Source organism: Cherax quadricarinatus, chromosome 92 (genome assembly GCF_038502225.1).
Source record: "Cherax quadricarinatus isolate ZL_2023a chromosome 92, ASM3850222v1, whole genome shotgun sequence".
NCBI classification, from domain to species: Eukaryota; Metazoa; Arthropoda; class Malacostraca; order Decapoda; family Parastacidae; genus Cherax; species Cherax quadricarinatus.
The window spans coordinates 1,023,898-1,037,016 of NC_091383.1; the positions used below are offsets into that span (position 1 = coordinate 1,023,898).

The 13,119-nt window shown below is 38.5% G+C and overlaps 1 protein-coding gene across 2 annotated transcripts in view; it reads right to left on the reverse strand.

Moving 5' to 3' along the window:
* Positions 1 to 208: 208 nt before the first annotated feature.
* Positions 209 to 13,119, reverse strand: part of Sap130 (Sin3A-associated protein 130) — a 55,858-nt gene continuing 42,947 nt past the window's right edge. For both annotated transcript variants that reach the window (XM_053790586.2, XM_053790585.2), the window contains exons 16-18: positions 8,069 to 8,358; positions 6,587 to 6,706; positions 209 to 5,518 (exon numbers count right to left, since the gene is read on the reverse strand). In XM_053790586.2, the coding sequence (XP_053646561.1) occupies positions 5,327 to 5,518; positions 6,587 to 6,706; positions 8,069 to 8,358 (602 nt within the window). In that variant the 3' untranslated portion in view covers positions 209 to 5,326. The remainder of the gene's footprint in view (positions 5,519 to 6,586; positions 6,707 to 8,068; positions 8,359 to 13,119) is intronic.

Genomic DNA, 13,119 nt, shown 5'->3' on the forward strand with positions numbered 1-13,119 from the left:
CTGGCTCGTCTTGTGCTTGCTAAAATTTCAGCCCCCCCCCCCCCCCCAGGATGATTATCACAAGATACAACACAGTAAATTTCACAATGTTAAATTATGGAAATAGATGACAAGTAGTGGCACTTCATTATAAGAGGCCTGTCAGCCATTAGATACCCTATTCATTGCTTTGAAAGGAATACAAGATGGTTTTTTAAGAGAAAACACATTAAAGGACTGTAGTTTATTATATTGCTATTATATATTTGTACAATTTTTGTGGTTTTACAGCCATTTTATTTACAAATTTATAGTCTACAATAGATTTGCCTTGTAGATATATGGAAGGTCTGAGGCATTTTTCTTATAAAATTCTGGAGAAATATATACAAAAAAAGGTGTATGTATATACATTACATGCAGCAATGTTTATATGTCAGTTTTGTGAATTTTTCACTTATATATATACATATGTACAGATACTGTATGTACTATTACATACACATGTATATATAAACATGTATACTTAAAACATATACAACTATACACTGATGTGCACTAGGTTTTTCTTGCATATATATACACAAGAGCTGGAACTTGCTCCCTGCAAACTTGAATAGGCAATCACTCAGAGTATTTGTCATTTAACAATTAGTCCACAATTTTGAGAGGAAGCTTCAGGCAACACTTCAGTCTGTCTTGGACCACAAGACATGGCTTAATTAGGCTCCAGCACAGACCATGTGGGTTAAGAGTGAATTGTTGCAGCCATGACAGTGACTAATACTTTAGTACAATGACATCTCATGGGCAAAATCTTCAATATATTTAGCTCAGTTGGTAACATTTACACATGTACATGGTTCAGAGCTAATGCTAAAAAGTAAGATTAACACCCTATGTCTAGCTTGCTTAATCATCAAGACAGACAAGCTTTTATAGAGACTGTTTTGCTATGGGAAGAGCTCAATTAAGTTGAACATAAGTTACAAGTTAACACACACACATATTGGAAGATATACGAGGTGCTATCAAAAAGAGCCTAGACTGCTGCAAGAGAAATGCACAGACTTGCCTAATCCTAGTTGAAGTACTCTCCTTGGTAGGCTATACAATACTAGTGCCACTGTCACTTCTTTAAACTTTTCTTTCCAAACAGCATCTAGCACAGCCTGAGATTCTGCTTGTACTTCATTAAAACGCTGCCCCCCCGTACCATTTTTATTTCTGGGAATCAGGGAGGGTGGGGGATGACTGAAGTGTTTTTGGCTAGAAAACGATTGTTGTTCTGGTCTTGAGTCAGCAAGTGGGGCACGAATTTCTCAGTCACTCGCCACAAATTTCCAGTCAAAATACTTTTTGACATGACCCATAAAAAATTCCTACATCACTTGCAATGTCCTAAATATTCTTATAATCTTCATAAATAGCCTTCCTTTCTTTTTCAATGCTGACATCTTATCTTGATGGCTGACCAAAGCATTTATCAACTAAAGTTTGCCCTACACTGAACCCTTGTGGGTTTAGCATTTGGTTTTAATTTTAATACATAATCTAAAAAAAACATGCAAAGCATTTTATCCAGCACTGAGTTACAGTAGCAGTTTTACTGAATTTAAAACGGAATTTCACACACATGCAGTGTTCTTTCTTGTAAAAACTGTTAAAAATAAAAGATATGATAAGAAATGTCTATCTGACCACACAAATTTGCCTTTACATAGGAGTTCTCTGCACAGAATGCTCTGTGCCACCACAAATACATGTACAAGTATGGGAACTAATTGATAGAACCTCGTATATATGGGAATGCAAGGTCAGAGCAGGTGAGTAGAGTTGTACTTGCCAGAGCTGGAAGCCTTAAAGTGTAAAAAATCAGAAGTCAGAGGAGCAAGGTTGCAGGTCTATTGGTCACTTATCACAGGAGAGTGCTAAACCCATAGGATTATACAGTGCATATGGTGGGGGGGAGGGGGGGAATGGAGCACCGATCCAATTCCCTAGATCAAGAGCCCCTTGCCAATGTCAAGGAACCTCCCTTGAAGGGAGGTCACTGATCCCCTCAAGGGAGGTTCCATGATGCTGGCAAGGGGCTCTTGATCTAGGGAATTGGATCTGTGCTTCAGTTCCCTGAATTGAGCCTGAATACCTTCCACCCCCCCACAGGTGCTGTATAATCCTATGGGTTTAGCACTTTCCCCTTGCTTATAATAATAATGGTCACTGAACTGTATGTAATGTGTGCCAGAGGTTTTGCCAAGCTAAAAGCACTTTAGTTTTGTTTAATGGCATTCTGTGTATCAATGATTGGTGCTTCTCAACATCTGGACTTGTCCCTTTCCTTACTTATGATATAGCTGTGACTGAGGACTCCACAGCCTATCCTGGGGTGAAGCTCCATGATGAGTTTGGCACCTTGTCATGCCAAGACAGTCACACCTTATTGTATGCTAAAGAACCAAACTCCAGGAAATAAACAGGACCAGACATTGAAAAGCAGCACTTAGTATATGAAATTACACTGAATAAAATCACACATTATGTAGACAGTTATCAACATTTGATTAGGGGACAAAGATGTACTGGCCAGTTAAACCATTGCATTTGTCCTCGCTGATTTGTTACATTTTAATCATTAAGGCTCAGGAGACCAATGTCTACAAGATACCTCACCTCTACTAACCTCCTTCCACCTTACTCTCCAAGAATATACATGTCATTCGCTGCACAAACTTGGTAAATGCCACCCTTGCCAAAAACACGTTCTCTTCCAGGAATTCATTTTCATTTTGCTTCTCAGTATAGTGGTGGAAAGATTAACAGTAATTTTTTCTTAAAAATTAACATTCTCAGCCTTAATAGCTCTTATTGTTTGAGCACAAAATTCTATCAGACAGCCAACACCTGCAGACTGGGCCTTTTCAACCAAGCTTGCAACCAACGTTTGCCTGGGATTTGGACACCTACACAGCAGCCATACAAGACATTTAAAATTATCATTTGCCAAGTGTATGCAGGCAACACCTTTTGTGTGTGCAATTTGTAACATGTACAAGACAAAACACTGTCTCAATAAAAGCTTGTTCTGCAATTTTGTCTTCATACTTGTTGGCAATATTCTATCTCATTCTTGCTTAGACAAATACAATACCTTTTCACAATATTACTTGGAATTAAATGTCAGTACACAAATAACTTCTATGTGCGCATTATTTGTGTACTGTTCCAGTCACAGTATTGTGCCTTTATTCTTTAAATGTCAGGATATACCCTGATGGGACCAGGAAGCCTTAAATGGGTTAGTTCTGAATTAGTTTTTTACAATTTCTCTTACTAAGGTTTTCTTCCCTTCTATCAAGCAAAAAGTTTTTGCATATATAACAGTTCCCAAATATCAAACTTTAAAAACATAAGCCAACTGAGAACACTAAGTTCTTACATTAAGAACATGAACTACACATGCCCAGATACGCAAGCTTGAAGCTACAGGTTTGCACTGCAAACAATAGTTTATGTACAATATAAAAAGAAACTTGTACTTGAGTTGGAAGAGGTAGCCTTTGGCCACTTAATCTGTTCAATAATACTAATAATAAATAACACCAAAACATTAACAAAAAGATAACTTATGAGAAAATAAAAATGCTTAAAAATTACTATTAAAACAGTTATTTTGGAGGATTACTACAACCTGTTCTCAATTAGAAAATGGCCAATGGCATCTGCATCTACAAGATGCCGTACTTTGTGGCTTGTTACATATTTTTAACAAGATAGTTCTCATTATGTTCTTTACGTAGTGTTTACACTATTAAACTTTAATTCCTAATTTTAAATGTTCTGGTGGAGTTGAAACACGTTGTGAGAAGTGTATACATACGTATGCTTGTGTTGGACATACACATCTCACTGCCCAGCCAGGTCTTGCACTCCACATGCAATTTTATACATTAACATTGTTAACTGAATGTAAATTAAAAAACAGCGTCAATTATTTTTTTTTTTTTGCATCACATTTTCTGAGTCTAAGATCTATGAAGGCCATTTGTGAATTTTACATCTATGGGATAATTCTCATTTTCTTTCACTTAACAGAACCAACTGTGAGCACTAACCAGGAACTTCTGTAAGCCAAACCTTAAGGAAGAGCTTGCAGACTTGGCTTATAGAGCAACAGTTGCTTTGCTAAACAAACCAATTCTTTACTGCATTTCTGCATAATCACAAACCTATTTACGTTAAATATTAAATTGAAGCTGCCCTAAAATAGGTTGAATAACAAACTATATTACAGGTACTTTAGGCAAGGCTAATTAAAGTTGTATACAATGTTTACTCACAAAAATATATCGATACACAAAATAAATTTTCCAAAAATCTATTTTTGGGCAGTTCAGCTTGTTTGACTGATTAAAATGCATGACATATAAAAACTATATTTATACATGTCTCTAAACGATACAATATAAGAGGGTTCTGAAGTTCAGTAATTTGAAAAATTAACATAACTATCTTACCACAAAGTAAATAAATACTTGGCATTGGCCATACAGGTCTCTAGGTTATAAACACCTCAAATTACAAACATCCACACTCATAAATACAGCACTTAGTGACCAATTCAAGTTTTTTAACTGCCAAGCTACAGTAGAAATGTGTGAAACATTCTCTGTACAGTTATTTTCTACACAAACATGTTTCAAGTTGAAAAATCAGGAGCACGCTTTTTGTAAGCTGAGGACCTGCCGAGTGAACATCTGGATGCTTATATCTAATCTAGTAAAGGTAATCTAAGAGTAATGGGTTAACTTTTACATAATTAATGAGATGCCCAATATACAAGTTGCACTTCTAGTGTTTTACCACATGAATGAATTACGTTCCTGGTGTTCCAGTACATGAACACGTTGCACTGGTGTTCTAACCTAAGAATGAATTGGGTTCTTGGTTTCAGGTAATCATCATGTCACATTCCTGATGATACAAGTTACAAATAAGTTTTTCATAAATCAGATCCCATTTTCCAAAGGAAAATTACTGTACAAATAATGGATGCACCACTTGTTCATTACTGCACACTGGCAGTCCCAGAATGACTATATATTAAATATTTTTTAATCATGTTCAAAAGTATGGGTGTTAGCAAGTTGCAACCTTCTCCCTGTACTGTTCTGATGTCTCTAAGACATGTCTGTCACAGGTATAGCACATCAAAATGAACTTTCCTATTTTATTCTGATCATGGTGTACTGTTAAGTGTTAATATAGTTGACTGTTTAAGAAAGAAAAATACTTTTATAACAATACATACCAAACTTCAAGTAACGTCGTCAACACACAATACAAATTAACTCTTTTCTTTCTTCCGGACACTCCTCTTACTGCTATATTTAGTCATAATATCGACAATCTTGCCTTTATGGTCGAACAGTTTGTTCATCTGTGATCTTGCTTCAGACATCTGGTCCTTAATGATTTTTGAGCGTTGAATGTTGGCCTTTACAAGCTCAGACAATCTGTTAACATCTTTCTCAAAATCCTGAAAAAAATATACGTACATATGAACAGATCAGGAAATAACCTAATAAACTGCAGAATCAGCAGTGTAAATTTTGTAAATGATTTTTGAAAAAATGAGTAAGTAATTTTCACACTGGAGAAATTATGGGTTAAAATGTGAAAAGAATACAAAAAAAATCTATATAAAATCAAGTTCAATGCACATGAAGAAATAGTTGAAATTATAAATCCAAATAGAGAGCACCATCAGGAAGTGCACTCCATACAGGGAGGTTCAAAAATATACTGTACAACATCCTGGCTCAGTCACATCAATAAGTTGAAAGTTAAAATATAACCAGGAGCTGGAACTCGCCTCCCCATGCAAAGCAGATATTACTCCCTCCAAGGTAGGGTGTAAGAGCTGTTTGGCTGCATATTTCATGCCACGCAGCATAGGCCTTGTGCTGCCATCTGGGTGGGCCCAGTTCTACCTTGAGTTCCCCCCCCCTCAAGCGCTGTATAATCCTCATGGGTTTAGCACTCCCCCACGATAATAATAATCATCATCAGGCCGGCTGGCCTAGCATTACAACACACAGCCTGTACTTGTTTCTACAATAAACCCAAGGCTCGCCTCTGAAGAATTATTTCCCCAACCAGATAGTCTTATATAAGGGAGACCCCAAAGGTAACATCACTGCTCATTTAATTACTATCTTATAAAATTTTTATGCTCGTCCCTTCTGAAATCTTAGCTTGACTTCGGTATTATTCTTCAGAGCATTATAAGCCTCAGTCCTCAATTATATTTGTAAAGAATTGCTAAACTTGTAGTGGTCACAGTTCACCTAGGGAATAGGTGGTTATTAGGTTTAATCTGAAGGGGAGAGTAGCTCCAATTCCTTAGATCAAAAGCACTTTTACTAGCATCAAGGCACCCATCCCCCATAAAGGGAACTTTCCCACAAATTAGATGATTCTGATAGTCATCCCTATTACCCCAAAGTTTTGTACAAAAGTTACTGTAATTTAGGGAAAAATTATGGTTATACATATAACTAAAGTTCAAGTGTCTTAGGAGAAAACAAAATGTAGTTATTTATACCTTGTATGGTTTTCGTGGATGAGTTCTCTTCTCTAATGAGCCGAGGAGCATGTGAAGGCGATCAACTACTTCAGCTTCAAGTTCCACCAGATCATCTACTTGTCCTGATAAGTGAACGATCTGTCAAACCAAGATTAAAAGCTGTCACATTGTAACATAATGGATACAAAGCTCTAACCAACCATTAAGCTTAAATACATAGAAGCCCTTTAATTCTCTACGAATTAAAGGGCTTCCATGTTCGTGGATTATCTAATACATGTATTAAGCAGATTGGATAATATAGAGATGGCTACTTAGGTACCTAGTAATTAGGTACCTGAGAGTTAGTAGACTACTGTGGGTTGTAGCATGAAGATACATTAAAAAAAATCACAACTGAAATATTCCAAACTATTTAGCTTTCTTCCTAGGTTGGTAGACAGCAACAACCCAGGGAGGTACTACCATCCTGCCAATGGAAACCTGTAATTGTTTTACATAATGGTAGAATTCCTGGCGTTTTTCTTTTTCCAGTCATAAACACGTGGGATACCAAGTACGTCTTGCTACTTCTACTTGCACTTAGGTCACACTACACATGCATGTACTGTGCATGGATATGTATTTACACACCCACCTGGGTTTTCTTCTATTTTCTCAATAGCTCTTCTTTCTTTATTTTCTATCTCCATGGGAAAGTGGAAAAGAATTCTTCCTCCACAAGCCATGCATGTCACAAATGGCAGCTAAAATGTCAGGAGCAAGGGACTAGTAACCCCTCCTGTATACATTACTAAATTTAAAAAGGAGAACTTTTGTTTTCCTTTTTAGGTCACCCTGCTTTCTTGGGTTTTTCTGGGCTATTAACCCTCTGGAGCTTTAATTCCAAATAATATCTTCTATAATGAATAAACAGTGAGCCTCAGAAAGAACAGCTGCAGAAACATAAATACCAGCTCCCATAGTCTAGTTGGAACAAGACCAAGACTCAGTCAAGGTGCTCAAGAAGTTATCTGCTGGCTCCCCCAAGAAGAGTGAATCTTAGGTCAAGTTAACCTACTGTAACAGTACTTTTAGGGAGGTAATGTGGTTTATATAACGTACTGAAAATTCTCACTATGCAAAATAAAGTGCTGATGACCTGAATGAAATGAGTACAAGTGAAATAGGCCTGCAACCCATCCACCACAATGGAACACCAGTACCTCCCTAACCAGTGGCTGACTACGAGCCTACTACAATACTGCTGTATCTTCTTACATAACTTTTTTTAGTTTTTTTTTTTTATTAACACATAGGCAGTTTCCCACCAAGGCAGGGTGGCCCAAAAAAGAAAAACTTTCATCATTCACTCCATCACTGTCTTGCCAGAGGCACACTTACACTACAGTTATAAAATGGCAATATTAATACCCCTCCTTCAGAGTGGAGACACTATACGTCCCATCTCCAAGACTCAAGTCCGGCCTTCTTACATAACTACTATACATAATGTCTTACCTTCCATCCATTCACTCTCTGAAGAGCCATCTTCTGGTTTGCAATTTCATTAACTGTCATCCTCTTCTCATCTTTAGGTTTAACATCAGTGTGTCTAACAAAGTGGTTGTGCCTGGGTTTCCACGTTTGCCGGAAAGTGCTCAAGAGCGACATTGTCGGACGGTTGGTGAGGACAACGGTGGCACTGAGTGCATTGCCACCACTGCCTCCTCCACCACAACTACCACCACTGCTACCACCACCTGGCTCAGACCAACCACCACCACCTTCCTCATCACTTCCTTCCAAATCTGAAAAATGGATTTTTGGTCATGAGGTAGCACTAAACCCACAAGTGTCATACAGCACCTGGGAAATACAATATGAATTTGAGGAGGTGAAGGGCAGCTCCAGTTCCCTGAATCAAGATCCATTCACCAGCATCATGGCATCCCTCTCAGAGTTTTAACCTCAAAAACATGACCTTCTCGGCATAAAATGGATTAGGAACACAGCCCCTCTCTCTCCCAGAATAGATAGAGCACATGAGTTAGGTATTGATGTTATACACTGAAAGTATATAACTCATGAAATCATAACATAAATGCAAACCACAGAATTGGTGGAGTTTGAACCCATGGAAATTATGTCCTAAAACTCCAGGTCAGAGTGTTAACCACAGCGTGGTTAACACACTCACCTTTCAAGTTTTACAAGTGTGTTAACCACAGCCAGTGGTTAACACTCACCTTTCAAGTTTTACAAGTGTGTTAACCACAGCCAGTGGTTAACACTCACCTTTCAAGTTTTACAAGTGTGTTAACCACAGCCAGTGGTTAACACACTCACCTTTCAAGTTTTACAAGTGTGTTAACCACAGCCAGTGGTTAACACTCTCACCTTTCAAGTTTTACAAGTGTGTTAACCACAGCCAGTGGTTAACACTCTCACCTTTCAAGTTTTACAAGTGTGTTAACCACAGCCAGTGGTTAACACACTCACCTTTCAAGTTTTACAAGTGTGTTAACCACAGCCAGTGGTTAACACTCTCACCTTTCAAGTTTTACAAGTGTGTTAACCACAGCCAGTGGTTAACACTCTCACCTTTCAAGTTTTACAAGTGTGTTAACCACAGCCAGTGGTTAACACTCTCACCTTTCAAGTTTTACAAGTGTGTTAACCACAGCCAGTGGTTAACACTCTCACCTTTCAAGTTTTACAAGTGTGTTAACCGAGCCAGTGGTTAACACTCTCACCTTTCAAGTTTTACAAGTGTGTTAACCACAGCCAGTGGTTAACACTCTCACCTTTCAAGTTTTACAAGTGTGTTAACCACAGCCAGTGGTTAATACTCTCACCTTTCAAGTTTTACAAGTGTGTTAACCACAGCCAGTGGTTAACACTCTCACCTTTCAAGTTTTACAAGTGTGTTAACCACAGCCAGTGGTTAACACTCTCACCTTTCAAGTTTTACAAGTGTGTTAACCACAGCCAGTGGTTAACACTCTCACCTTTCAAGTTTTACAAGTGTGTTAACCACAGCCAGTGGTTAACACACTCACCTTTCAAGTTTTACAAGTGTGTTAACCACAGCCAGTGGTTAACACTCTCACCTTTCAAGTTTTACAAGTGTGTTAACCACAGCCAGTGGTTAACACACTCACCTTTCAAGTTTTACAAGTGTGTTAACCACAGCCAGTGGTTAACACACTCACCTTTCAAGTTTTACAAGTGTGTTAACCACAGCCAGTGGTTAACACTCTCACCTTTCAAGTTTTACAAGTGTGTTAACCACAGCCAGTGGTTAACACACTCACCTTTCAAGTTTTACAAGTGTGTTAACCACAGCCAGTGGTTAACACTCTCACCTTTCAAGTTTTACAAGTGTGTTAACCACAGCCAGTGGTTAACACTCTCACCTTTCAAGTTTTACAAGTGTGTTAACCACAGCCAGTGGTTAACACACTCACCTTTCAAGTTTTACAAGTGTGTTAACCACAGCCAGTGGTTAACACACTCACCTTTCAAGTTTTACAAGTGTGTTAACCACAGCCAGTGGTTAACACACTCACCTTTCAAGTTTTACAAGTGTGTTAACCACAGCCAGTGGTTAACACACTCACCTTTCAAGTTTTACAAGTGTGTTAACCACAGCCAGTGGTTAACACACTCACCTTTCAAGTTTTACAAGTGTGTTAACCACAGCCAGTGGTTAACACACTCACCTTTCAAGTTTTACAAGTGTGTTAACCACAGCCAGTGGTTAACACACTCACCTTTCAAGTTTTACAAGTGTGTTAACCACAGCCAGTGGTTAACACACTCACCTTTCAAGTTTTACAAGTGTGTTAACCACAGCCAGTGGTTAACACACTCACCTTTCAAGTTTTACAAGTGTGTTAACCACAGCCAGTGGTTAACACACTCACCTTTCAAGTTTTACAAGTGTGTTAACCACAGCCAGTGGTTAACACACTCACCTTTCAAGTTTTACAAGTGTGTTAACCACAGCCAGTGGTTAACACTCACCTTTCAAGTTTTACAAGTGTGTTAACCACAGCCAGTGGTTAACACTCACCTTTCAAGTTTTACAAGTGTGTTAACCACAGCCAGTGGTTAACACACTCACCTTTCAAGTTTTACAAGTGTGTTAACCACAGCCAGTGGTTAACACACTCACCTTTCAAGTTTTACAAGTGTGTTAACCACAGCCAGTGGTTAACACTCTCACCTTTCAAGTTTTACAAGTGTGTTAACCACAGCCAGTGGTTAACACTCTCACCTTTCAAGTTTTACAAGTGTGTTAACCACAGCCAGTGGTTAACTCTCACCTTTCAAGTTTTACAAGTGTGTTAACCACAGCCAGTGGTTAACACTCTCACCTTTCAAGTTTTACAAGTGTGTTAACCACAGCCAGTGGTTAACACTCTCACCTTTCAAGTTTTACAAGTGTGTTAACCACAGCCAGTGGTTAACTCTCACCTTTCAAGTTTTACAAGTGTGTTAACCACAGCCAGTGGTTAACACTCTCACCTTTCAAGTTTTACAAGTGTGTTAACCACAGCCAGTGGTTAACACTCTCACCTTTCAAGTTTTACAAGTGTGTTAACCACAGCCAGTGGTTAACTCTCACCTTTCAAGTTTTACAAGTGTGTTAACCACAGCCAGTGGTTAACACTCTCACCTTTCAAGTTTTACAAGTGTGTTAACCACAGCCAGTGGTTAACACTCTCACCTTTCAAGTTTTACAAGTGTGTTAACCACAGCCAGTGGTTAACTCTCACCTTTCAAGTTTTACAAGTGTGTTAACCACAGCCAGTGGTTAACACTCTCACCTTTCAAGTTTTACAAGTGTGTTAACCACAGCCAGTGGTTAACACTCTCACCTTTCAAGTTTTACAAGTGTGTTAACCACAGCCAGTGGTTAACTCTCACCTTTCAAGTTTTACAAGTGTGTTAACCACAGCCAGTGGTTAACACTCTCACCTTTCAAGTTTTACAACTCACTTGCCATTAATTCAAACCTCACCTGTTCCCTGGTTTGAAAGTAATTACTTACCAGTAATTATTTGTTTCAGGGAAGAGACAAGGAACTCTGGACTAACTTCCATGATCTATTTTTTGAAACCCTGAGCAGAAGTAAACAACTATGGCAATACTAATTTTACCATTTTTTTTTTTAACACAAAGGCCATTTCCCATCAAGGCAAGGTGACCCAAACAATAAGAAACCATTTTATTATCACTCACTCCATTGCTGTCTTGCCAGAGGCATGCAGATACCATAGTTCAAAAATTGAAACATCTCTCCACCAATCCTTCAGAGTGCAGGCACTGTACTTCCCACCTCCAGGACTCAAGTCCGGCTAACTGGTTTCCTTGAATCCCTTCATAAACATTACCTTGCTCACACTGACAGCTCAATTCATAAAAACGATTTGCCTCCACTCTTTCTTAACACACTCATGTACGCTAAGTCCCTCACACACAAATCTTCCTTTCCCTCCTCCCTCCAACTTTTCCTTGGATGACCCTTACCCTGCTTTCCTTCCTACCTGATTCTAGCTAGAGTCATTATTGCTATGTCTATTTAATCAGCTAGGAGACATCTTTTCCTGCCAGGGATTGAAAAAGAGATCATTTCTACAGGCTGGAAGTTAAGCCAGTAGAGTTCCTGTCACTCCTGCAAACACAATTAAAAACAGGTAATTGCATATTAAAATACTGATGACCTTAATCATACACCTGTTGATAGAAGCAGAAGTGTAGGAAGTGCTGAAGAAACTACTAGTACATATAATTTAAACTCCCTATATCATGGTATTTCACTAATAAAGGAGCTTTTTAGGTAGTAGGTTGGTAAACAGCAACCACCCAGGGAGGTACTACCGTCCTGCCAAGTGAGTGTAAAACGAAAGCCTGTAATTGTTTTACACAATGGTAGGATTGCTGGTGTCCATTTTTGTCTCATGATACGGCCAGTTTGTTAAAAAAAAAAAAAAAAAAAAAAGGAAAAAAAGATTCACTAATTACAACATGGAATACACACTGAATATACTTAGCGATGTACTCGCTTACCGGCGACTTGGCTTACGACGGGCTCTCTGACTAGTATGCATACCTAAATAATGTATATTAGAGCTGATTTCCTCTATTCTGTTTATTACAATATATAGTACACTACTGTATAAACATTTAAAAATGTACCAGAAATGTTATATATGATGCAAAGGTGACATTAAAACGTGACTCACGAAATCGTAATGACACGATTGCAAACAAACCATACCACGGACGGGATTTGAACCCGCGGTCAAAGAGTCTCAAAACTCCAGACCGTCGCGTTAGCCACTGACATTAAAACAATATCAGAGATGGTTAACACAAACCCTTATAGCGTGCTCCTCGCTTAGCGACAAATTCGTTGACCAACGTGGCCTTAGGAACGGAACTCTGTCGTTAAGTAAGGAGAGGCTGTATTGTATCTTACGAGGCATTAACCCCATACGGGGTAATCAGCACAAGGAGTGGTGAAGGTTTGATCCTCTGTTCACTAAACAAAATTGCAACAT